Source organism: Periophthalmus magnuspinnatus, chromosome 9 (genome assembly GCF_009829125.3).
Source record: "Periophthalmus magnuspinnatus isolate fPerMag1 chromosome 9, fPerMag1.2.pri, whole genome shotgun sequence".
Lineage (NCBI taxonomy): Eukaryota > Metazoa > Chordata > Actinopteri > Gobiiformes > Gobiidae > Periophthalmus > Periophthalmus magnuspinnatus.
In genome coordinates this window covers 3,811,948-3,838,465 of record NC_047134.1, presented here as the reverse complement: position 1 = coordinate 3,838,465, position 26,518 = coordinate 3,811,948, and the positions used below count along the sequence as shown (strand labels likewise).

The following is a 26,518-nucleotide window of genomic DNA, read 5'->3' as shown; positions in this document are numbered from 1 at the left end:
CCTGGTTGTTTCCATGGAAATGTTGTTCCTTTGGCACAGTATGGCATAGAACAGTTGGATCCAGAACACACACTTCACGTTTAACCGCGCTTGAGATGTGACGGAGGACGAGGGACCAGACTGATACAAATCTGTATAAAAGATACAGAGAGAGACCAGTCAGGATTTGCAGTTCAGTTATTGAAATGAACAACTAATGTAATGAATTCCAGATCTGTGGACGGTACCGACTTTCTTTTGACCTTAGTTTTGTTCCTAGTCGTGTTAATGTTGTCATGATACTAAAATTTCCACGGTGATAATAAAAACCCTCTTTCTTGAGACAATATACTGTGATGTTCCACATTAAATGTTCATACTTTGTTTTCTATTCCCATGTGTGTTAATCTGTGTAATCCCTCAGTGTGCAGTAGGTTCATAGTGGGTGTGTACTAGTCTGTGTGTTTTATACTTGTGAAACATACAGCTCAACATCATTACAAACATGTTCAGGAAAGGTTTATTTCTGTCAGTGGGACTTTCTGTGAACAATGAGTATCTAGTTTCGATATTATTTTTAGTATCGATCAGTGTCTGATTTTCGATACTTTTGACAAACCTAGTTCCTAAATGTTGTTTGTCCCACAGTGAATGTTCCAGCGTCTGTGGTGGAGGCGATGTCTCGTCAGGACTCTCTGCAGCCCTTCTCCAAAGCTTCGAAGCCCTCCTCCTCTTCCTCCTCCTCCTCGTCTCCTCCTCTGCTCCTGCGCTCCATGGTGTTCCCTCAGTCTCCCTCTCGGAGCTTCTCTCTCTTGGATAAGGTGGGCTCCGCGGTGCCGTCCGATTCGGGCTTCTCGGCTCTGGGTTCCAAGCACCAGCGCGTCCTGGCCAGCCCCACCTCCACCAGTCAGCTCAGCTCCGAGTTCAGCGACTGGCACCTGTGGAAGTGCGGCCAGTGCTTCAAGACCTTCACCCAGAGGATCCTCCTGCAGATGCACGTGTGCCCCCAGAACCCGGACAGGTGAGGCCCTGACAAACACAGACCTGAGAGGTGAAAACACAGATCCCGACAGGTGAAAAGACCCTAATAGGTGAAAACACAGACCCTGACAGGTGTAAACACAGACCCGATATGTGAGGCCCTGCCAAACACAGACCCTGACACATGAAAACACAGACCCCAACAGGTGAGACCCTGGAAAAAACTGACCCTGACATTTGAAAACACAGACCTTGACAGATGAGGCCCTGCCATGAGGCCCTGCCAAACACAAACCCCGACAGGTGATACCCTACCAAACACAGAACCCTGACAGATGAGACAGGTGCTCCCCCAAAATCTTACATCCGTGTGTATCCAGTTTTCCCCATCAGAAAACTTGTCTAATCCTGGTTCAGTCCTGATTTTTTCCTGGTTTAGTCCTGGTTTAGTCCTGGTTTAGTCCTGGTTCAGTCGTGGTTTGATCTTGGTTCAGTCCTAGTTCAATTCTGGTTTAGTCCTGGTTTAGTCCTGGTTCAGTCCTGGTTCAGTCCTGGTTCAGTCCTGGTTCAGTCCTGGTTTAGTTCTGTTTTTCTCAGTTCTCTGATTGGACCCATTGCTTGGGTGAGCTCCTCTTTGGCCTGTGGGACGCAGCATTCAGTTGTCCTTGTATTTCTGGGGATTTGTATATTTATTTGTATTTGTATTTTTGTTTGTCGTTGGCGAGCGGAGGATAAATTTGAACTGCGGTGGGTCACAAACAGCCTCACGGTGACGGCAGCGGCGGCGGCAGGACAGATACGGCGCGCTCGATAAACTAATACTCATACTGAAGAAAAATGTGCCGGGACGGAGAGGGGAGGGGCCTGTCGATATCAGCGCTTTATAAAGACGAGCGAGAGAGAGGGAGGAGAGGAGGGAGAGAGGGCGGAGAGGAGGGAGCAGAGGTAGAGAGGGGGAGGAGAGGAGAGGAGGGAGAAGAGGTGAGGAGAGAGGGAGGGAGTGGAGGAAGAGAGGAGAGAGGGAGGTAGGAGAGGAGGGAGAGAGGGAGGAGAGGAGGGAGAGTGGGAGAGGAGAGGGAGGAGAGGAGGGAGGGAGGGAAGGAGAGGATTCAGTTGAGGATTCAGTTCAGGGAAGCAAACGAGAGAGGGAGTAGGGGAGGGAGGGAGGGAGGAGAGACTGGAGAGGAAGTGAGGAGGGAAGAGAGGAGGGATAGAGAGAGGGAGGGAAGGAAGGAGGGAGAGAGAGAGGAGAGGAGGATTGAGCTGAGGGAACCAAACGAGAGGAGGAGGGGAGGGAGAGAGGGAGAGGGGAGAGAGATAGATTGGGGGCAAACAAGAGAGGAAGAAGAGGGGAGAGAGAGGAGAGAGGGAGGAAGATAGAAAGTGGGAGAGAGGGAGGGAAAGGTGGAAGGAAGAAGAGGGGAGAGGAAAACAGAAACAGGAAAGAGGGAGATGAAAAAGAGTGGAGAGAGGGGAGAGAAATGAGCGACAGGTGGAAGGGGGGAGACAGAGAGGAGTGGTAACCAGAGCAAGAGGGAGAAAATGGGAAGGAGACTGGAGAAGGAGAGGAGAGGGAGAGGAGAGGGAGAGGAGGGAAATGATGCTGTTTTGGCGGCAGTTATTAAATTTGAGCTATAACTTAAAAAATAAACTTTTATGGAAAGTTAAAAATCATACCTTTCTCAATTAATCAAAAATAATATACTAAGCAGTAAATAACCATAAGTAATAATAATAATAATAATAATAATAATAATAATGAGTAAATAATGAATTACTAAAATCATCGACAGCTTCAGCCGTAATTCAGAGCTTCAACGACTAGCATGCTAACAGTGCACCTCTTGATTCTCAGACAATAAACTGCTTTGTAATGAGATGTGATGGAATATTTCATCACATTATTACAGGTTAAAGCTCCACTCTGGGGTATTTCGTCACATTATCACAATTTAAAGCCCCACTGTGGGACATTACATCACATTATCACAGGTTAAAGCCCCACTGTGGGACACATTATCACAGGTTAAAGCCCCACTGTGGGACATTACATCACATTATCACAGTTTAAAGCCCCACTGTGGGACATTACGTCACATTATCACAGTTTAAAGCCCCACTGTGGGACATTACGTCACATTATCACAGGTTAAAGCCCCACTGTGGGACATTTCATTACATTATCACAGGTTAAAGCCCCACTGTGGGACATTACATCACATTATCACAGGTTAAAGCCCCACTGTGGGACATTACATCACATTATCACAGGTTAAAGCCCCACTGTGGGACATTACATCACATTATCACAGGTTAAAGCCCCACTGTGGGACATTTCATTACATTATCACAGGTTAAAGCCCCACTGTTGGACATTACATCACATTATCACAGGTTAAATCTCCACTGTGGGACATTTCATCACATTATTATTACTTCAGAGAGCACAGCACAGACCTCTCTTCCCTCTACATCAATGGCGAGTGTGTGGAGAGGGACCACACCTTCCGGTTTCTTGGTGTTCTCATCTCAGAAAACATGTCCTGGACTGAGAACATAACAGCTATCACCAAGAAGGCCCAGCAGAGACTACACTTCCTGAGGGTGCTCAAGAAATACGATCTGGACCCCAGCCTGCTGCTCACGTTCTACCTTGCGTCCATCGAGAGCCTGCTGACATACTGTATTACAGTGTGGTACGGCAGTTGCACCATGGGAAAGGCCAAAAACATTATTAAGGACAGCTCCCACCCTGGCTTCGACCTGTTTCACCTGCGCTACAGGTCCATCAAAGCAAGGACCACCAGACTCAAAAAAAGTTTTTTCCCTAGTGCCATAACCTTTTTGAATTCACATATGCACTGACCTGACCTGACTTGTGCAAAATTTAATACAGTGCAATATGTTTGACTGAGTGCAATATTTAATACAGTGCAATATGTTTGACTGAGTGCAATATTTAATACAGTGCAATATTGATCAAGTGTAGTATGTGACCCTGCAGTATTTACTACCGGGTAATTGTAAATCTTGTTTGACTGAGAGTTGTAGTCTGGGGTGTTTTAATGTCTGGCACTAGCACTTACTTATTTATTTTAGTGATACGGTGTTGTAAGTGTCCCATGTCTGTATTGGAGGGTGAGTTGTTTTTAATCTCGCTGTGCATGTGTATGGTGACAATAAATGCTTTCTATTCTATTCTATTCTATTATCACAGGTTAAATCTACACTGTAGGACATTTCATCATATTAGAACAGGGTTAAAGCTCCACTGTGGCACATATCATCACATTATCACAGGTTAAAGTTCACACAGTACTCTGCTGTATAGAGGATGTGTGTGTGTTGTGAGGTTGTGTTTACACAGTACTCTGCTGTATAGAGGATGTGTGTGTGTTGTGAGGTTGTGTTTACACAGTACTCTGCTGTATAGAGGATGTGTGTGTGTTGTGAGGCTGTGTTCACACAGTACTCTGCTGTATATTTCCTTGTTTATCTCTCATACATATTTATTGATGTTTACTGAAGACGGATGGATTTAGAACAACAGGCCGCCCTCAGCTACAGGTTTGTGCTGACGCCGAGGATACCCCTCTCTCCATCCCTCTCTCTCCCTCTTTTTCTCCCTTTCATTGTTCCCCTCTTGCTCGTTGCCTCTCTTTCTCCTTCTCTTTCTCCCTCACCTCTCATCTTCCTCTCCTCCGTCTTCCATTCCTCCTTTCCCCCCTCTGTTTTTCCTCTCTCTCCATCTCCTATCACTCTTTCCCTCTCTTTCTTTCCCTCTCCTCACCCGCTCTCCTCCTCCTTTCCTTGCTTCTCCTCCCCTCACTGTCTCTTTTTTCCTCTCCTTCTTTCTTTCTTCTGCTCTTCCTCCTTGTCTCCTCTTTCTCTCTCCCCCTCTCCTTGCCATCTGTCTCTCTTTCTCCTCCTCTGCTTCTCTCCCTCCCTTTTCTGTTGTCAGCTCAGACTGGCTGCCTCTCCCTCCCTCTTTTATCTCCCTCCTCGTCTCCCTCTTTTCTTCCACTCTTCCTCCCTTTCTCTTTTCCCTCTTTCTCCCTCATGCTGTTGTCAGGTCACTCTGGCTCCATCAGCTGTAGTTTGTGTGAGCTCTGCAGTAGAAGAAGAGCTCACACATTAAAATGACGTACTGCTGAATACTCATGTTGATTTCACATGTTTCCCTGGTGTGACTGCTCTGGCCTTCATCACTTTCTGGTACGATTGCACTGGTCTTCATCATTTTCTGGTGTGATCGCGCTGGTCTTCATCACTTTCTGGTGCGATTGCTCTGATCTTCGTCACTTTCTGGTGTGATTTGCTGCGGTCTTCATCACTTTCAGGTGCGATTGGTCTGGTCTTAATCACTTTCTGATGTGATTGCGCTGGTCCTCATCATTTTCTGGCACGATTGCGCTTCATCACTTTTACGTCACATTTCTAACACATTTGTAACGGTTTAAAACGCCTTTCTCTTATCGACCAGTTGCATCTGAAAACACTAGTGTGATTCATTTGGTCTGGACTTAAACACTACATGGAAAATAGATCAACCAAACACAGAAACCCAGAGCTCTGATGGCCCAAATGCTAATGTTTATATATTGTATTTCCAAAAACATTTAAAAGTGCACTCTGTAACGGTCCCCCACCTCCTCATCTCCATGGAGATCAGAGATTCTCAAACAATGGTGCATGTGTTTGTAGGTGGAGTCCAGATATTTGATGAATATAGTTATAGTCATGTTGATGAAATTCTTTGGGTCATTAAGAACTTGTACAGCAGCTTGTAGACCTGGTTTAGACCTTTTTTAACCCATAGACTATAAAGAAGTGGACTTAGAGAGTGTGACATCACCCACAGTGTTCAGCTCCAAATGAACGTCATTGAGGTTAGAGCAGTTATAGCGGCTAATCTGGAGCCGAGATCTATATTTGGAATTCCGACCATGAGTATCATAGCAACCAAAGAGCCAATCCGGAGTGAGGCTGTTGAAGGTAAAGCCCCTTCCCGCTCGCACCACTAGTTTAGCAGGGAGCGGGCGCTTAGTAACGCTGTCAATCAAGCCTGAAGCTAACTTTGGCGAGAGCAACCTTGGGGAAAGAAGGCACTGGATTTGTCTGATATTGATGTTCATATCTTGATTTCGGGACAAAATAGTAAAATAAAAACCCCAGGATCATGTAGAGCGCGTTAATATGACAGCAGCAGATACAGAGAGAGGGGCCACAGTTTTTCAATAGAAAGTGAATTGGAGCCAGAGCCAATGGACCCGGAAGCACGACCATGCTCACTTCCTGTTTGGAAACTTCCTGTTTGACTAGCAGGTTAGCTATGTCCATTTATATATACAATAGTCCAGTTTTAGAACTGGATAAGATCTGGTGTTACTCTGAAGACCAAAGATTTTGTTAGTTGGTTCTTGGTGTGAAAAGTTTTAGAAACACTGGTCTAGAATGTACCACAATTATGCATTCAAATGATCTGTCTCCATGGACACAAGTTGATGATGTCTTCAAGTCAAGTTACAGGGGAGATCTGTGGAGAGGGGACCTCACTCATAGTAAGAACACCCGGAGGGGAGTAAACAGGAGCGAGAGAAGAAGAGAGGAGATGGAAGAGCTATATAAAACATGCATCGCACGATAGGTTAATTTAATGCAATACTCTAGACTATTCCAGGCAAAATTTTAAATACATCTCCATGGAGACAAGCTGGTGGCTAACCCTCCTCCAGAAAAGTTACGTAGTGCAACTTTAACCTACTCATTGAATCAAATGAATAACAGTGACTTTTCTATAGTAAAATCAGTGCTTTTGGAGTTGAATTGTTTGAAAAGACTCCAGCGTCATGTTTGTGAGTGTGAGATGTGGGCCTTTGGGTGGGTCTGTGTTGTTGTTTCGGGGGGTTCAGTGATGGAAGCGTTCAGGGTCCCGTGTTTGGCGTTCGGTGATGGATGTGTTCAGGGCCCCGTGTTTAGCTCTGGCGTCCGAGCTTTGATCAGGGGTTCGGGTTTGTTTAGGCCGAGCAGTGAAAGTGTTTAGACTGTGCTGGAGGTCCTTAGACTGGACTCACCACAGAGGACGACGTCACTAATACTACACACACAATGTCGTATTAGTGTAGTACACATGTAGTAGTAGTAGTAGTAGTAGTAGTAGTAGTAGTAGTAGTAGTAGTAGTAGTGTAGTACACACACAGATAACTAACAGAGTTTCAGACAGTACAGTGCCTCTAGTTAGCATGACACCCCCAGGGAATATTGATGACACCAGCTGCAAAGTATCGATTTCAGGACCTGAGCCTCATTACTGTTCTGGATAACTCAGCTAAGGTCCTCTGCATTTGACCCATCCTTCAGTGTCTCTGGGTTAAACCTGCATTTGACCCGTTCTTTAGTGTCTCTGGACTAAACCTGCTTTTAACCCGTTCTTCCGTGTCTCTGGGTTAAACCTGCATTTGACCCGTCCTTCAGTGTCTCTGTTTTGCAGGGTTTGAATAGGGCCTGGGAGAGATTTCTAGATTACTCAAACATGGATGAGTGACATTTAAAACTCTTCAGACATGTTTTAGACGAGAGAACAGCGTTAGAACATGGGAGAAAACTTTAAAAAAAAGATGGATTTGGCATAAGTTCCCCTTTAAATCCTGCCGTCTGCTGTGAGGTTGCGGTTTCACTCATTCTCGGGGTAAACGTGTGACTCGTCAGGACGATGACATGATCCATCTGTTTTTAAACGTGCTGAAAAGTGAGACGTTTGCATGTGGCGCCCCAGCACGCACGATTTATGACACGGACGACAGATCCGGTCATAACACTCACAGGGCTAACGCTAACACGGCTAACACTCACACGGCTAACGCTAACACGGCTAACCGCGCTAATGGTGGTCTCCGCTGTCATGTGAAGGCTGAGAAATGGACAGTTTAGACTGTTTTACTGCGAACTGCCCCGAGACAAACGAGAAGAGATCTGTCAGAGAGAGAGAGAGAGAGGAGGAGAGGAAGAGGGATGGAGAGAGAGAGGAGGAGGGACGGGGAGAGAGAGGGGAGGGGCTAAACAGGAGTGAGAAAGGAAGAGAGGAGATGGAAGAGAGAGAGACAAATGAGAAAAGATCTGTCAGAGAGAGAGAAGGGTGTAAACAGGAGAGAGAGAGATGAGAGAGGAAGGAAACACAGGAGGGATGGAGATAGGAGAGGGTGAGGGTAAACAAGAGCGAGAGAAGAGGAGGAGAGGAGATGGAGGAGAGAGAGGGAGAGACAAATGAGAAAAGATCTGTCAGAGAGAGAAGACGGGGAGGGGGGCTAGAGAAAGAGAGAAGGGTGTAAACAGGAGAGAGACAGATGAGAGAGGGAGGAAACACACAGGACATTTTTAACTGTCTGATACAGCACTGTTTAAATCAGCTCTGTTCAGATCTTTAACCATGTTCTACTTGTTTCATGCAGCGCTTTGTTGTGATGACATTTACGCAGACGTCAGCTCCCATTGGCCACCGTAGTGAACGCGGAAGTCAGCGGACTTGTTTTTGTTTTATAAAGTTGTTTTAGATGAATATTGTGATTTAAAATGTGCAAATTATAACATAATGATCCACGAGTGTCAAAGATTCTAACTATGTAGATACAGGCATAATAGCGCTGGTTTAAATCCTTGTTCTTGTTCTAATCCTAAATCCTGTTTAAGAACAGTTTGTTAACTCTCCATTGGGTCTTCAAGGGTTCATGGGAGTTTGCCACAGTCCACATGTGTTTTGTGGATCTGGACAAGGCATTCAACCGTATCCCTTGTGGTGTCTTTTGTGGGGTGCTCCGGGAGTATGGGGTCCGGGGTGCTTTGCTGAGTGCTGTCCTGTCCCTGTATGACCGGAGCAGGAGCTGTGTTCACATTATAAGTTGGACTCCGCCAGGGCTGTCCTTTGTCACCAGTTCTGCTCATTGTATTTATGGACAGAATTTCTAGGCTCAGCCAGGGGCCGAAGGGGGTCCGGTTCAGGGGCTGGAGGAGGTCCAGTTCAGGGACCGGAAGGCGTCTGGTTCAGGGGCTGGAGGGGGTCTGGTTTACGGAGCCGGAAGGGGTCTGGTTTAGGGGCTGGAGGGGGTTTGGTTCGGAAACCACAGGATTTCATCTCTGCTGTTTGCAGATTATGTTGTCCTGATGGCTTCTTCGAGCCAGGACCTGTAGCAGGCACTGGGGCGGTTTGCAGCCGAGTGTGAAGCGGCTGGGATGAGAATCAGCTCCTCCAAATCCGAGGCCATGGTTCTCGACCGGAAAAAGGTGGTTTGCTCTCTCCGGGTGGGTGGTGAGTCTCTGCCTCAAGTGGAGGAGTTCAAGTATCTCTGGGTCTTGTTCATGAGTGAGGGAAGGATGGAGCGTGAGATTGACAGGCGGATCGGTGCAGCGTCTGCAGTGATGTGGTCGCTGTATCGGTCTGTTGTGGTAAGGAGTTGAGCCGAAAGGTAAAGCTCTCGATTTACTGGTCAATCTATGTTCCTACCCTCACCTATGGTCATGAGCTTTGGATAATGACTGAAAGGACAAGCTCACAGGTACAAACAGGTTTCCTCCGCAGGGTGGCCGGGCGCTCCCTTAGAGATAGCGTGAGGAGCTCTGTCATACAGGAGGAGCTCGGAGTAGAGCCGCTGCTCCTACATTTTGATAGGAGCCAGCTGATGTGGCTTGGGTATCTGTTCAGGATGCCTCTTGGATGTCTCCCTGGGGAGGTGTTCCAGGCATTCCCCACCGGGAGGAGGCCCCGTGGATCCAGACCCAGGACACGCTGGAGGGACTATGTCTCTCGGCTGGCCTTGGAAAGCCTTGGGGTCCCACCAGCGGAGCTGGAGGAAGTGTCTGGGGTAAGGGAAGGCCCTATTCAAACCCTTCTCATGGTTAGCAGTACGAGCCTGTACGAAGCTCACAAGCCCACAAGCCTACATCACCCATACTCCCACAGTAGTTTCATTAGTGGGATGCAGCTAATTGTGTTATGATGGCGCTCTGAAGGGGAAGTGACTTAGCACTCTGAGGGGAGAGTGAGGTCGATAAGAGGACTATTCAGGGTGTATTTGAGGTCTATACGAGGACTATTTGAGGTCTTAATCGGGGCTAAACCGTGTCTAAAATAAGGCTGAACTTTGCTTCTGTAGAAAGTCCCCGAGGAGTCGCGCCCCAGTTTGAGAAGCTCTGATTTAAATGGCAGAGTTCATTAAGGCACCTCAGGTCTGTTTAAACGCTCACGAGGCATCGCTCAGGAAAAGAGCGATCTGTAAAGAGGAGAGGAGAGAGGGAGGAGATGAGAGAGAGACGAGAGAGACAGACAGAGGAGGGAGGAGAGCAGAGAGGGAGGAGAGACTGACAGAGGAGAGGAGAGAGAGAGGAGATACTAACAGAGGAGGGAGGAGAGGAGAAGGGAGAGAGAGACAGACAGAGGAGGGAGGGGAGGAGAGAGAGAGGAGAGACTGACAGAGAAGAGGAGAGACTGACAGAGGAGAGGAGAGAGGGAGGAGACGAGAGAGACAGACAGAGGAGGGAGGAGAGCAGAGAGGGAGGAGAGACTGACAGAGGAGAAGAGAGAGAGAGGAGAGGGAGGAGAGGAGAAGGGTGAGAGACAGACAGAGGAGGGAAGAGAGCGAGAGACAGAGAGAGACAGACAAAAGAGGGAGGAGAGGGGAGAGAGACAGACAAAGGAGAGAGGAGAAGGGAGAGAGACAGACGGCGTGAGGAAAGGAGAGAGACAGACAAAAGAGGAAAGAGAAGGGAGAGAGATGGAGACAGACAGACAGACAGAGAGGAGAGAGAGAGAGAGGAGGGAGGAGAGGAGGGGGAGGAGAAGAGCAGTTATCGGCTCCACTCTGCGTTTGATGAAGACATTATGAGCTCTGTGCTTTAACAGCTCCATCAATAACACTGAGAGAGAGAGAGGGAGGGAGGGAGGGAGGGAGGGAGAAGAGAGGGAGGGATAAAAGAGCGAGAGAGAAGAGAGGGAGGGATAAAAGAGCGAGAAGAGAGGGAGGGATAAAAGAGAGAGAAGAGAAGGAGGGATAAAAGAGAGAGAGAAGAGAGGGAGGGATAAAAGAGAGAGAAGAGAGGCAGGGAGGGATAAAAGAGAGAGAAGAGGGGGAGGGGTAAAAGTGAGAGCAGAGGGAGGGATAAGAGAGAGAGAAGAGAGGGAGGGTTAAAAGAGGGAGAGAAGAGAGTGAGGGAGGATAAAAGAGAGAGGATAGGGGAGGGATAAAAGAGAGGGGGAGGAAAAGAGAGAGAGGACAGGGGAGGGATAAAAGAGAGAGTAGGGGGGAATAAAAGAGAGAGAAGAGGGAGGGATACAGGACAGAGATAGGAGAGGGAGGGATAAAAGAGAGAGGAGAGAGGGAGGATAAAAGAGGGGGAAGAAAAGAGAGAGAGGACAGGGGAGGGATAAAAGAGAGAGTAGGGGGGAATAAAAGAGAGAGAAGAGGGAGGGATACAGGACAGAGATAGGAGAGGGAGGGATAAAAGAGAGAGGAGAGGAGGGGGGTAAAGGAGAGAGAGAGGATGAAAAAGGAGAAGAGGAGATAAGAGAGACGGGGGAAAGAGACAGACAAGAGAAAGAAGAGAGAAGGGTGGAGAGACAGATGGGAAGGAGAAGGAGGTGAGCGAAAGGAAAGGTGAAGAGAGAGAAGAGGAAGGTGAAATGAAAGGGTAAAGAGAGGGAGGGGGGCAAAGGAAGATGAGAGAGAAAGACCACTGAGAGAGATGAGGCAAGGTGAGGGGGGAAAGGAGAGAGAGAAGTAAGAGGAGAAGGAAAGAGGGACGGGGGAATAGATGTGGCACGGCGGCACAGCGGCACTCTTGCTTCACCACGAGAAGGTTCCAAGTTGGAGTCCCAGGCTTTTTTGTGAGTTTGCATTATGAGGTAGTGTGAGGATGTAGGAGGTAGGAGTTAGGAGTTAGGAGGTAGTGGAGGTGTGGGCTTTACCCGGTGCAGAGGAGGCAGTGTGAGGATGTAGGAGGTAGGAGTTAGGATGTAGAAGGTAGAAGGTAGGAGATAGGCAGTGGAGGTGTGGGCTTGACCCGGTGCAGAGCTGTTGGAGAATCATTGATTTTATTGATGAATTTCTGCAGTGATTTATGTCCAGACTCAAGAGACCGACTTCATACAGTCCTCTAGACCCGGACTAGACCTGGACTAGACCCGGACTAGACCCGGACTAGCCCCATACTAGACCCAGAGTAGACCCGGACAAGACTCCAGACTTGTTGTAATCCTGTTTGAGACCTAGACTAGATCTGGAAAAAACCCTACAATAATACTTTTATTTCTGATTTCCTGTTTGTTGATACAGGCAGGGCATCTGATCTAAAAGCCTTATGTTTATATAACTCGTTAAATAGAATCTTGCTTTTATGGCTCAGGTCCTCTTTTTAATTTAGTCCTGGTTCAGCCCTCGTTTGTTCCTGGTTTGTTCCTGGTTTAGTCCTGGTCTAGTCCTGGTTTAGTTCTGGTTTAGTCCTGGTTCAGTCCTGGTTTAGTCCTGGTTTAGTTCTGGTCTAGTCCTGGTCTAGTCCTGGTCTAGTCCTGGTTTAGTCCAGGTTTAGTCCTGTTTTGGTCCTGGTTTAGTCCTGGTTTAGTTTTGGTTTACTCCTGGTTTAGTCCTGGTTCAGTCCTGGTTTAGTTCTGGTTCAGTCCTAGTTCAGTCCTGGTTCAGTCCTGGTTCAGTTCTGGTTCAGTCCTGGTTTAGTCCTGGTTCAGTCCTGGTTCAGTTCTGGTTCAGTTCTGGTTCAGTCCTGGTTTAGTCCTGGTTCAGTCCTGGTTCAGTTCTGGTTCAGTTCTGGTTCAGTCCTGGTTCAGTCCTGGTTCAGTCCTGGTTCAGTTCTGGTTCAGTTCTGGTTCAGTCCTGGTTCAGTTCTGGTTCAGTCCTGGTTTAGTCCTGGTTCAGTCCTGGTTCAGTTCTGGTTCAGTTCTGGTTCAGTCCTGGTTCAGTTCTGGTTCAGTTCTGGTTCAGTCCTGGTTTAGTCCTGGTTCAGTTCTGGTTCAGTTCTGGTTCAGTCCTGGTTCAGTCCTGGTTCAGTCCTGCTTTGGTCCTGGTTCAGTCCTGGTTCAGTCCTGGTTCAGTCCTGGTTCAGTCCTGGTTCAGTCCTGCTTTGGTCCTGGTTTAGTCCAGGTTTAGTCCTGTTTTGGTCCTGGTTTAGTCCTGGTTTAGTTTTGGTTTACTCCTGGTTCAGTCCTGGTTCAGTCCTGGTTCAGTCCTGGTTCAGTCCTGGTTCAGTCCTGGTTGTTGTACTGTTTGTATACTTCCTCTTTAGTCTCATTATGGGCTTTAGTCTCAGACACACAGACGTTTAAGAGGCATTTGCATTTATATACCCCCACTCCTCCTCTCTCCCTGCTCTCCATCCTCCTCTTTTCCTCATCTCTCTCTCTCTCTTCCTCATTTCTCTCTTCTCGCTCTCTTCATCTTTAACTCTCTCATCTAACATCCCCTTTCTTTTCCTCTCTCTCCTCTCTTCCCCTTTCCTCTTCCCCATCCTCCTCCTGCTCCCCCGTCTTCCCGTCCCCCCACTCTTCTTTCCTCCTTCTCTCTCTTCCCCCTCTCCTCCTCTCTCCCGCTTTCATTTCCCCTTCTCCTCCTCCTCTCCCCTGTCCTCCTCTCCCTCTCTCCTCCTGTCCTTCCATCCTCCCCTTCTCTCCTCCTTTCCTCCCTGCCCCCCTTTTTCCTCCTTCTCCTCCCCCCTCTCCGCTCTTTTCCTCCTTCCCTCTCTCCCCCTCTCCCCCCCTTCTCCTCTTCCCTTCCTCCCTCCCTACCCCCACCTCTCTTCTCCTTCACCCCTCCCCTCTCTCCTCTCCTCCCCCCTCTCTCCTCCCTCTCTCCTCCCTCTCTCCTCCCTCTCTCTCTGGTCTATAATAAACAATAAGTCTGTGTAATGTGCTCTGCTCAGCTGCATAAATTACTTCCTGACGTGTCCTGGTCCAGTCACGATCGATGATGCTTCATAGAAAATGCTGCTAATAAATGTGAACGACAGAGCGCTGAAGGAGGCACTGCCCTCCTGAGGAGACGTGGGAAACCACAAAAACAGGGGGATGAATGAGAAAAAAACAAGAAAAAGCCCTCCTGCGAGGAAGAGCAGGAAAAAACACAAAAAACAAGGGGAAGAACGAGGAAAAAACTAGGGGAAAAAAAGGATAAAAAGTCTAAACAAGTACAGTAGGTTTTGAACACGGGTCAGTCTGATTCATGACGTTTTGTGTTCACCTGTTCAACTCAATGACAAGGACTCAGGTACACTCTCTTAGACCGGGTTTAGACCGGGTTTAGACCGGGATTGGACCGGGATTGGACCGTTTTAGTCCCTGGATAACAGGGACTCAGGTACACTTTGCTTAGACCGGGTTTAAGACAGGTTTAAATTGGGTTTAGACCAGGTTTAATTCAACAATGGGGACTCAGGTACACTCTTTTAGACTGGGTTTAGACCAGGTATTGACTGTGTTTAGACCCGGTTTAACGCTGAACAGGTTTAACAACAGGAACTCAGGTGCACTGTCTTAGACTGGGTTCAGAACGGGTTTAACTGAACAACAGGGACTAAGATACACTCTGTTTAGACTGGGTTTACACTCATCTTAGACCTGGGACAGTCCCAGATTAGCCCTGGTTTAGTCCTGATCTAGTCTTGGTTTAGTCTTGGTTTAGTCCTGATTTCGTCCTGGTTTAGTCCTGGCTTAGTCCTGTTCTAGTCCTCGTTTAGTCCTGGTTCAGTCTTGGTTTAGACCCATTTTGTCTTGGTTTTGTCCTTGTTCAGTCCTGATTTTGTCCTGGTTTAGACCTGGTTTAGTTCTGGTTTAGTCCTAATTTAGTCCTGGCTTAGTCCTGTTCTAGTCCTTGTTTAGTTATGGTTTATTACTGGTCTAGTCCTGGTTCAGTCCTGGTTCAGTCCTGGTTTAGACCCGGTTTTATCCTGGTTTTATCCTTGTTCAGTCCTGATTTTGTCCTGGTTTAGACCTAGTTCAGTGCTGGTTCAGTCCTGGTTTAGTCCTGGTTTAGACGTGGTTTAGTCCCGGTTTAGTCCTGGTTTAGTCCTGGTTTAGTCCTGGTTCGGTCCTGGTTCAGCCCTGGTTCAGTCCTGGTTCAGTCCTGGTTCAGTCCTGGTTCAGCCCTGGTTCAGTCCTGGTTCAGCCCTGGTTCAGTCCTGGTTTAGTCCTGGTTCAGCCCTGGTTTAGTCTTGGTTTAGTCCTGTTTCAGTCCTGGTTCAGGTGGGAGTTGAGCTGCTCCACTTTAATCACAAACAGAACACAGATATTTTTATAACACATTTGTCTTTCTGATTTCTGCCTCTGTTTTTAAACCTGTGTCAAATGCCCTCCCTTCCTCCTCTCTGTGTGTCAGATGCCCTCCCTTCCTCCTCCCTGTGTGTCAGATGCCCTCCCATCCTCCTTCCTGTGTGTCAGATGCCCTCCCTTTCCTCATCGTCTCTGCTCTAAATAAAGACACTCCCTGGGACATAGAGGAATGGTGTGCCTGTTGCTGCGGTAACACTCTGATCTGGGGAGTCGAACCCTGACCCCTCTCCACCACCAGGGGTCCTCACTGCAGCCGCACATCCATCATAGAGACTGAACCAGGACTAAACCAGAACTAAACCAGGACTGAACCACAGTTTGCAGTCGTCCAAAGTTATTCCTCACTTACCTTAAACATTCAGAGCATCCCAATTATTCACCATGATGAGTTTATAAGCACTTTTCACTTTTATAAGCACAGAGACCAAAGCTAACAACAACTGGCATGCTAAGCGCACCCTTCCTGATTCCCGGACAATAAACCGCTTCATATTTAGATGCAGACAGCTCACAGAGGACTTACTTTGGCCTCCAGATCTGTTTCCACATCTGTGCTGGACTCAGACTCATGTGAACATCAGGAACAGGGACTTTAATAGAACCTTTAATCAGACTCATTGGAAATACCAGCGCCCCTCATCTGTCTGCAGAGGAGAGATAGTGTGGGGTGAGGGGGGTCCTGGGGGGGGAGGGCGAGGGGGGTAAGAGGGGTGAGGGGGTCCTGGGGGGGCACACGTATTGGGCTCTTTCTAATGGACTGCTCCAGACACTGCTGTTCTGCACTATCAGCTCTATCATATGAGTAATACACAGAAACACTGCACCCAGGGGACTAAACCAGGACTAAACCAGGACTAAAGCAGGGCTAAACAAGGGCTAAATCAGAACTAAACCAGGACTAAACAAGGGCTAAACCAGGGCTGAACCAGGACTAAACCAGGACTGAACCAGGGCTAAACCAGGGCTGAACCAGGGCTAAACCAGGACTGAACCAGGACTAAACCAGGACTAAACCAGGACTGAACCAGGGCTGAACCAGGACTAAACCAGGACTGAACCAGGGCTGAACCAGGACTAAACAAGGGCTAAACCAGGGCTGAACCAGGACTAAACAAGGGCTAAACCAGGACTAAACCAGGACTAAACCAGGACTAAACAAGGGCTAAACCAAGGCTAAACCAGAACTAAACCAGGACTAAACAAGGGCTAAACCAGGGCTGAACCAGGACTAAACAAGGGCTAAACCAGGACTAAACCAGGACTAAACAAGGGCTAAACCAGGGCTGAACCAGGACTAAACAAGGGCTAAACCAGGACTAAACCAGGACTAAACAAGGGCTAAACCAGGGCTAAACCAGAACTAAACCAGGACTAAACAAGGGCTAAATCAGGGCTGAACCAGGACTAAACAAAGGCTAAACCAGGACTAAATCAGGGCTGAACCAGGACTAAACAAAGGCTAAACCAGGACTAAATCGGGACTATACCAGGACTAAACCAAGACTAAACCAGCACTAAACCATAACTAAGCCAGGACTAAACAAGGGCTAAACCAGGGCTGAACCAGGACTAAACCAGGACTAAATCAGGACTAAACCAGGACTAAACAAGGAATAAACAAGGACTAAACTAGAGCTAAACCAGGGCTGAACCAGGATTAAACCAGGACTCGGAGCACATCTTCTCTGCTCGTCTCTTATCGGGTCGATCTTGTGGTTAATATGGTACAAGAACAATTACAACAGAGAAAACAAAAGAATACAGAGAGAGGAAAGGAGGGAGGGAAGGAGGGAGGGAGGAGAAGTGAGAGAGAGAGAATGGGGGAGATGCAGGGGAGGGAGTAAAGGAAGAAGAGAGGAAGTAATGAGAGGTGGTAGAAGGATGGAGAGAGAGTAAGGAGGTAGCCTCAGGGAGAGAGGGGAAGTGAGAGGGAGGAGAGAGGAAAGGGGGAGATAAGAGAGAATATAAGGAGGTGTAAGGGTGTGAAAGAGATAGAGGAGAAAAGGAGGGAGCGAGAGATCAGGGTGTAGGGGAGAGAAAGTGAAATGATAAATAGGGCTGTGAAACAGGAGCACTCACACTAGAGATATTACACTCACTGATAATGAAGAGAGAGGGAGGGAGAGGAAGGAGAGAGAGGGAGAGAAGAGAGAGAGGGAGGAAAAAAGGAGGAGGGAGAGGGAGGAGAGAAGAGAGCAGAGAAAGGAGAGAAAAGAGGGAGACACATGGAGGAGACAAGGAGGAGGAGAGAGAGAATAGAGGCTAGAAGAGAGAAGAGAGAGGGGGGAGAGAAGAGGGAGGGAGGCGAGAAGGAGGAAAAGAAAGCCGGAGGGAGGAGAGAGACAAGAGGGAGAAAGAAAGGAAGACGAAAAAAGAGGGAGGGAGAAAGCGTTAACACATAAAGCTCCTCCGTGTTTCTAAAGTTCATTCATCTTTATAAGACTCAATCTCATCATCTGAACTTAAAGCTGCACTATGTTTGGCAAGCTCTGAAGGGGGAGTGACTTAGCAGAGAGAGCAAAGGGAATCTCAGAGCATCAAAAAAAAGTGAAACTTAAAAAACATGTCAATACGTTGTTTTGGGCAAATATAGCATTTTAAAAACAATGAAAGGAAACATAGTGATCTAAATATGTTATATGTTACAGTTAATACCCCACAGAAGTAAATACCCCCTCTTTAAAAGAATAAAAAGTTGATGTAATTCTTGCTCTTACCCCCAGAGGTCACCATATCTCCCCTCCTCACATTAACCCTTTTTTCTCTGCCTCTCCTGTCTCCTGTCTCTCCCCTGTCTCTCCTGTCTCCTCTGTCTCTCCATCTTTCCTGTCTCCTCTGTCCTTCCTGTCTCCCCTCTCGTGCCTGTCTCTCCTGTCTCCCATGTCTCTCCTGTCGCTCCTGTCTCCCTTGTCTCCTCTGTCTCTCCTGTGTCCAGGCCGTACCAGTGCGGTCACTGCTCTCAGTCGTTCTCTCAGCCGTCGGAGTTGAGGAACCACGTGGTCACTCACTCGTCTGACCGCCCCTTTAAGTGCGGATACTGCGGCCGCGCCTTCGCCGGAGCCACCACCCTCAACAACCACATCCGCACGCACACCGGAGAGAAACCCTTCAAGTAAGTAACCGTGAGTAACCACACAACAAACAAAAACAAGACCAGAACCAGACTAGAACTAGACCAGAACCAAACCAGAACCAGGACCAGGGCCAGAACCAGACCAAAACCAGAATCAGACCAGAACCAGACCAGAACCAGAACCTGACCAGAACCAGACCAGAAGCAGGACATACCACATCCGCAGGCACACCGGAGAGAAACCCTTAAGTGAGTAACCGTGAGTAACCACACAACAAACAAAAACAAGACCAGAACCAGGACCAGAACCAGGACCAGAAACAGGACCAGAACCAGAACCAGGACCAGGACTATCCACATCCGCACGCACACCAGAGAGAAACCCTTCAAGTAAGTAACCATGGGTGACCACACAACGAACACCACAGCAGGACCAAACCAGGACCAGGATTGAAGGACTAAACCAAGACTAAACCTATCAGGACTACACATCAGTCATGTGATCAAATGTTCATGTAAATGTGATTGAGGTTTATTTTTACGTTCCATTCGCCCTCGGAGGTCGGATCTCAGAATGACAGAATTCCCGTCATCAAATTGGAAAAAACAACGACCATCTCACAGTTTAGACTAAATAAAGCCTGGACACTTCCCACATGAACAGTTTACAGTTTACAGTGAATCTGCTTTTCGTGACATTAGCTCTGAGTACACGTTAGCAACATTAGCATAACATTAGCATAATAGCACATTTATAACTGCAGAGGCTCAGAGTGCAGGAGCAGCCTCAAAGAAGCGGGTGGACAGGAGGAGGAACTAAAGGCAAAATAACAAAAGTACGATCCATATTTTAGCTGTCGTTTTTTCAAGTACAAATTCCGAGATGGCGAAGTTCCAGGCATCATGTCCAAAAACCTGATCTCCGAGTATGACTGCAACATAAGGATCCTTAACGTGAACGTGGAACCGAATCACAGTTTTGTTTTTATGCTGAGCCAGTCTTTTGAATGGCTCTTTGAAATGAACAGATCCAAAAGATTTGGATCCCATAAAAGAGCCGAAGGTTCCCTTCTCTCTTCTTTCTTTCATTTTTCGCACGTTTCTGGTCTGGTCTTTGGTCTCATTAAAACCCGTCCCTGAGGTCTGGTTTGAACCTGACCCAGATTCTGTTCAGATCAATCCCGGTTTTATTTCAGTTTGGCTCCTGTTTTATTCATGAGGGCGCCCTGTGACCCCTGACCCTTGACCCCGCTCTCGCTCTTGGAGCAGCAGCACAAGCTAACAGCGGCTAATGAAGCTGGAGAGCAGATTAAACATGTTCTGATAATGTGATAATGTGACAGAAGTGACTCTGAGAGGATTATAAAGGAGCTCATTAACCACAGTGAACCAGAGGCACAACCTGCAAACCAGAGTTGCCAAGTCTGCTGCTTTTTATCGACTTTGGGCTTCTGTTTGTGGAAAGTTTCTTGCAGATTTTGAGAGTCACAGGTTGTGTTTTTTGCTTGTTCTCGAGTGACACTTTGATGCCATAAAAGAGGTGATTCTCCATCCATCTGTTTTCTTCTGCTTCAGTGGCTCTAAACAGGGACTCCTAGACTTCCATCACCCCAGACACTTCCTCCAGATCCTCTACGGGGATCCTGAGGACTAAACTAGGACTAAACCAGGACTAGACCAGGACTAGACCAGGACTAGACCAGGACTAGACCAGGACTAGACCAGGACTAGACCAGGACTAAACCTGGACTTAACCATGACTAAACTAGGACTAAACCAGGGCTAGACCAGGACTAGACCAGGATCAGACCAGGATTATGCCAGGACTAAACAAGGACTAGGCCAGGACTAGACCAGGACGAAACCAGGTCTAAACTAGGACTAAACCAGGGCTAGACCAGGACTAGACCAGGACTAAACCAGGACTCGACCAGGACTCGACCAGGACTAGGCCAGGACTAGACCAAGACTAAACCAGGTCTAAACCAGGACTAAACCAGGGCTAGAACAGGACTAGACCCGGACTCGACCAGGACTATGCCAGGACTCGACCAGGACTTGACCAGGACTAGGCCAGGACTATGCCAAAACTAGGCCAGGACTAGGCCAGGACTAAACCAGGACTGACCTAGGACTAAACCAGGTCTAGACCAGGATAAGACTAGGACTAGACCAGGACTAGGCCAGGACCATGCCAGGACTAAACCAGGACTAAACCAGGACTTGGTCAGGACTTTCTGTAGCTGTGCGTTTCAGCTCCTTGTGTGTGTGGTGGCTTCAGTCTTTCGTGTCTTTGTCAGACGATAATGGCTTCTTCTCATCAGGGACACTCGTCATTACATTTTAATCTGCTCCAATCGACTCAGACACACAGACCTCAGCTGTACCCACAATGCTCCGGGGCAGAGAGCGCCCCCGTCAGCGAGTTACGGTCCCTGCGGCTCCAACGCATTTCTCCAATCTTTAAAAAGGAAGAGTTTAAAGAGCTGTCAGAGGCACTTTGTATCAGCAGAGAGAACTAGACAGACCAGGACTGAACCAGGACCAGACCGGGACTGAACCGGGACTAGACCGGGACTACACCAGGACTAAACCAGGACTGAACCAGGACTAGACCGGGACTGAACCGGGACCAGACCGGGACTGAACCGGGACTAGACTGGGACTACACCAGGACTAAACCAGGACTGAACCAGGACTAAACCAGAACTGAACCAGGTCTAAACCACTGACCCTGAGCTCTTCATGAAGAGTATTGTTTATATTGTTAAATGTTTGAAATGCTCCAAAAAGACGAGACAGATCTGACCATCTCACACACACATACTGTTTATGTGACCTCTGAGGACACGCCCGGCCCCTCCAGGCTTCATTCATCACATTCTACTGTAAATCTAAATATAAGATTAAAAATAAAACAGTGTGTAATCTTGAAAGTACTTCATGTGAGACTTGAGCCCAGATGAGACCGGGGACGTTTAAACTCATTTATGATGAGAGCGAAAACATCAGAGTGATAGTAAAAGTTCATTTAAAAAAAGGTCCAGTCTTCTCTCGAGTCGTGAGCATAGTCTGTATATGTAAATGGACATGGCTAACCTGCTAGACGCCAAGTTTCAAACAGGAAGTGAGCATGTGCGTACTTCAGCTCCATCGACTCTGGCTCACATTCACTTTCTGTGTAAAAAATGTGGTCCCTCTCTCTGTACCTGCTGCTGTCAGACTCGTTATTTTGGTCTTAAATGTTCGCATTAACCCTCTACATGATCCTGGGGTTTTAATTTCACTATTGTGTCTGTAAATCACAATATGAACATTAATAACAGACGAGTGAGGTGCCTTCTTTCCCCAAGGTCACTCCAGCTAGTGTTAGCAACATGTTTGATTGACAGCGTTACTAAACCAGTGGTGTGGGCGGGAAGGGATGTTACCTTCAGCAGCCTCACTCCTGATTGGCTCTTTGGTTGCTATGATACTAGCGGTTGGAATGACTCCAGACCGCTCCAGATTAGCTGCTATAACTGCTAGCCTCGATGAGCTTCATTTGGAGCCGTGTGTGAAACATGTGACATCAGATCGATATGACTGTAGACACGCTCCTGTGAGCAGACCAGACCAGAGACCGGGTTCAAGTCCAGGTCCCGGGACCGGACCCACTGGAGCGCGGCCTAAAGAACTTCACAGGCTTTAGTCCGGTTGTAATCCTGGTTTAGTCCAGACTGATCACATCGCAGTGCATTGGTTTTTATGGGTCAATGAGAAGGTCTGACCACAACCAAGATCAAAAGAACGATTTAAGACTGAACTAGGACTAAACCAAGACTAAACCAGACCTGAACAGGACTGAACCAGGCCTAAACTAGGACTGGACCAGGACTAAACGAGGACTAAACCAGGACTGAACCAGGACTGAACTGGGACTGAACCAGGACTAAACCGGGACTGAACCAGGACTGAACCAGGACTAAACCAGACCTGAACAGGACTGAACCAGGCCTAAACTTGGACTGGACCAGGACTAGACCAGGATTAGACTAGGACTGAACCAGGACTAGAGGAGGACTGGACCAGGACGAACCAGCACTAAACCAGGACCAAATAGGACTGGGCAGATGGAGCAGAGGGTCAGAGGAGCGTTCTTTTCTTTCTGACTGTTTCTCTCGTGTCTGTTTCAGATGTGAGCGCTGTGATCGGAGCTTCACTCAGGCCACTCAGCTGAGCCGTCACCAGCGCCTCCCCAATGAGTGTAAACCAATGAACGACAGCTCCGAGTCCATCGAGGTCGACTGAACCAACCGGCCAATCAGGACGCTGCATCTGACCTCTGCTGAACCAACCAGCCAATCACACGGTTCCATCTGACCTCTGCTGACCACGCCAAAGAACTACAGAGTCTATAGGCTGCGTTCACGTGTCCTCATCACACTGTAGAATCTCTCTAGTTTAACCTGAGCTGGAGGTCAGAGGTCAGGTCCTCAGGGGGAGTTCTCTGTGTAACTGTCAGATGCAGATGACCTGGTTCATGGTTAATATCTGTGTAATCACTGGGCCTATCCACATGAAACAAAAACTGGCACAAAGTTCAGCCTCTTCTCTGTCAGTTTAAATAAACAAAAGTTACATGATTTTGTGGAGCCATTATTCAAGGTCAAAGACGTGAGAGTCGTCAAAAGACTTTAAGACGGAAGATTAATATGACGAGTTTGTGGAGCTGATTACAAACTAATTATGAGAAGACTGAAGATTTGTAAGATTATTTAAAAATAGAGGATCTCCCATAGAGTTATACAGAGCTGATACTTTGCAGCTGATGTAGTCAAAACTCCCTAGGGGGGTGAAGCTAACTGGAGGCACTGCTCTGTCAGTTTTGCTTTAACACAGTCTGACCATAAAGACCTGACTTATCTGAACTACAACACGTGAGCTGAGAGCTCTGTGTTCTCTTGATCAGGAGCCTCTGATCACGTGTCGTAGTTCAGATAAGTCAGCTCTTTCTGGTCAGATTATGTTAAAACAAAGATCAGATTAAAGACTAACTTGAGGAACAGAGCTTCAGACAGAGCAGTGCCTACAGTTAGCATAAAACCCCCAGGGAATGTTGATGACATCAGCTCAGTCTCTATATGCCCCGCCCTCCATCTGAGATCATGACATCATTAGATTCTAGAACGTGAACGCCGCCTGTAGCCTCAGAAACAGCCAAAGCTAAACCAAATGTAAAACCCAAAACAAAAACACCAAAAAAACACCACACTGACCCCTCCTGGTGACACCAAAGAACTACATGTCTGCAGCAACGTCCACGGAGCGTCTACACAAACCAAAAAAACAAAAATGAACCAAAACTCTGCTCTGAACTGAAGCAGGAGGAGCAGGTATAATGAAAACCGAGACTCCTCAGACCCACCAAGCAAAAGACTGACACTAAACAAAACACACACTGGTTTTGACGGGAAAAACAAACTGCACTATTCACTATGGAACTTTTCTGGTATAAGGTCTGCCACCTGCTCGTCTCCATAGAGATGTTATCAACTTGTTTGGAATGTTCCACAGTATGGCATTAAACATGTCTATCTCCATCTGTCCAATTACAGGTGTTTATATTGCTCACAAATACCTCTGAAATCCTGCACTTACTCTGAATGGGATCGCCTCTACACAGATCTGACCTGTAATTTGGTCTGCTGGCGTCACCTGGTTGTTTCCATGGAGATAAATGTCATACTGTGGAACAGGCTCGTTGTCTAATCGTGACTAGTCTATAAAAATAATCCTAATGGTATTTAGACAATGCTAATCTGGACTAAACAGAGTGACACACCTGTTCTAACAAACACTTTAACACCAGCATTTTTACATCGAAATATCAACGTAGGGCTTTGATTAATCACAACTAATCAAATATTGAATTTAGTCATGGCTTAATCGCCTTGGGGACCACACAGAGTCCAGAGCCGTGGGCTCAGAGAAGAGGTTTGTGACACAGGAAATGTGTCAAATGTGTTTTTAATCAACAACCACTTTTACTGTAAATATACTCAATCAAATGTATTTAAAATCTAAACAACTAATTGATTAATCGAAACAATGATCACCGAGGGGGGATTGGCTCTCTTTGGTTGCCATGGTGCTCACTGACGGAATTCCAAATTCGGATCTCGGCTCCAGATTAGATGCTATAACTGCTCTGGCCTCGATGAGCTTCGTTTGGAGCTGAACTCTGTGGTGACGTCACACTCACTTCTTTACACAGTCTGTGGTTACAAGTTTTCAGTCACCAGTTTACCAGTAGTTGGTCAAAATGTGTTTCTAAACATGTTGACTGCTAAAATAATCATTATTTGCGGTTCTACAAAACAATAACATCTCCATGGAGACAAACAAGTGCCAGCCTCTTCACCAGAAAAGTTCCATAGTGCAGCTTTATTCTCATGTCATTTTAAACTGCAGATGTGGAACTGTCCTGTTGCACCTGTCTGACCCTCACAGCCTCAAACCTGCTCAAACCGAAGGCTTTTACTTTTTCACCCAAACCAAAGAGGCGCCTTGTACAGAGAGAGACACTTTGAAACTAACTCCAAAGAATCTCTGAACCCGGAACCAACCAAAACTAAGCCTCAAGAAGCTTTACCCGGGTCTGGAGACAACCGACGAAGCCAAAGTTGAGTTCGACCAAAGTTTGAACTGAAAATGTATAAAATAAAACGTCTATTTATGCAGCTCATATCCTGCTCCTGCACTTTTACTTTGAAAGGATCAAGCTTCACTCTTATTTTGAAGGACTTCTGTTCTGTTATGAAGATGCATGTTTTTAATGAGGACGACTTTCTATTGTTTTTAACTCTTGGGGTCTGTAACAGGAAGCAGGAAGCACTTGGAAGCACAATACACATACGTTTACTGGTATCATATGATGAAGAGTGAAGTTTGTCTCCTGTCTGCCTGGGGCAGAATGACAGAAGTGTGGCTGCCGTTTAACTAAAGCCTCTGACACATCACCATTAAGGCCTGAACTAGGGCTGCAAAGGTATACATTTCCCTCCATGTATTTGCCCCAGTCCAGATATACTGTAAAAGTAGCTCTTGAGGTCAAAATAAGTCTGTTTTATTGTCTGAGAATCAGGACGTGCACCTTAGCATGTTAATTGAACTCTGCTCTGGTTTTAGAGTTTTAAAAAGTGCTTATAAACTTTTTGTGGTGAATAACTACGATGCTCTGGATGCATAAGGTCAGTGAGGAATAACTTTGGGTCACTGCAAACTGTAAAAAATGTTTTATATATCTGAAATTGTGTCAAAACGCAGGCCGTATTTCAATATGTTCCATTATCGTGCAGCCCTAGTTTGAACCCATGACTCTGTGGTTGATGGTCGAGTGTTTAGTCCACTGTGGCACTGAAACACACAAGGAGAAAGCACAACAGAAACCAAACTAAATGCCTCTAGGTTTTCAAATATGTAACATTTTTATGATTTCAACAGATGTGTGAAAGTCCTGCCTCTCGTTGCAGACCTCTGCTCATGAACGGTCAAAGATCTCCAGATCGCCAAAGTCTAAGTGTAAAATGTGTAAATAACAAAAGCACAGTTCAGTTTGTGCCTGAGTTTCAAAAGCTTTAAGGTTCAGTTTGTGTCCAAGAAAACGTCAACCAAAAATGAACTTTACCAAAAATGAACTTTACCAAAAACCGAAGGATGTTTCACTTGGAAAAACTGACCCAAACTGATCGAAACTGACCCACCTTTGAGTTCTGTGTCGTTTCATTGTACAAAATCATGTTTTTTATAAAATTGAAACATCTTTTGTCTTGATGCAAAATGTAACAGGAACAAAATACACTCACTTCCTGTTTACTTTCTGGATTCATGTGATCTGACCTCTGACTCAGACTTGAACGCGACTCGGCTCTGCTGTGTTCCAGGCGATTGGGAGGTCAGATTTTCCCAGTTGAGCTTCACAAGCTGCGAGAGGGTTCTAGCTGAAGTCATTTGTATTTAAAACAAGACGGCTAACGCTAAAGGCTAAATGTGAACTTTAATGTGTGTAACTTATTAAACTACAGAATATTGTCATATTATGGGGTTTCTGTGGAGTTAGCCTCGCTGAGACGCTTTGGTGATTGGCACTGATGTGATACGCCAGATTCACTCGTGTGTCAAGT

General features: G+C 46.9%; 1 protein-coding gene across 1 annotated transcript in view; it reads left to right on the top strand.

The window, feature by feature from the left end:
• prdm6 (PR domain containing 6) overlaps window positions 1–22,648 on the top strand; it is a 129,447-nt gene extending 106,799 nt beyond the window's left edge. Inside the window, exons 6-8 of the mRNA XM_033972061.2 lie at window positions 628–1,000; window positions 18,216–18,392; window positions 22,529–22,648. Of these exons, the coding sequence (XP_033827952.1) occupies window positions 628–1,000; window positions 18,216–18,392; window positions 22,529–22,643 (665 nt within the window). The 3' untranslated portion in view covers window positions 22,644–22,648. The remainder of the gene's footprint in view (window positions 1–627; window positions 1,001–18,215; window positions 18,393–22,528) is intronic.
• Window positions 22,649–26,518: the final 3,870 nt, after the last annotated feature.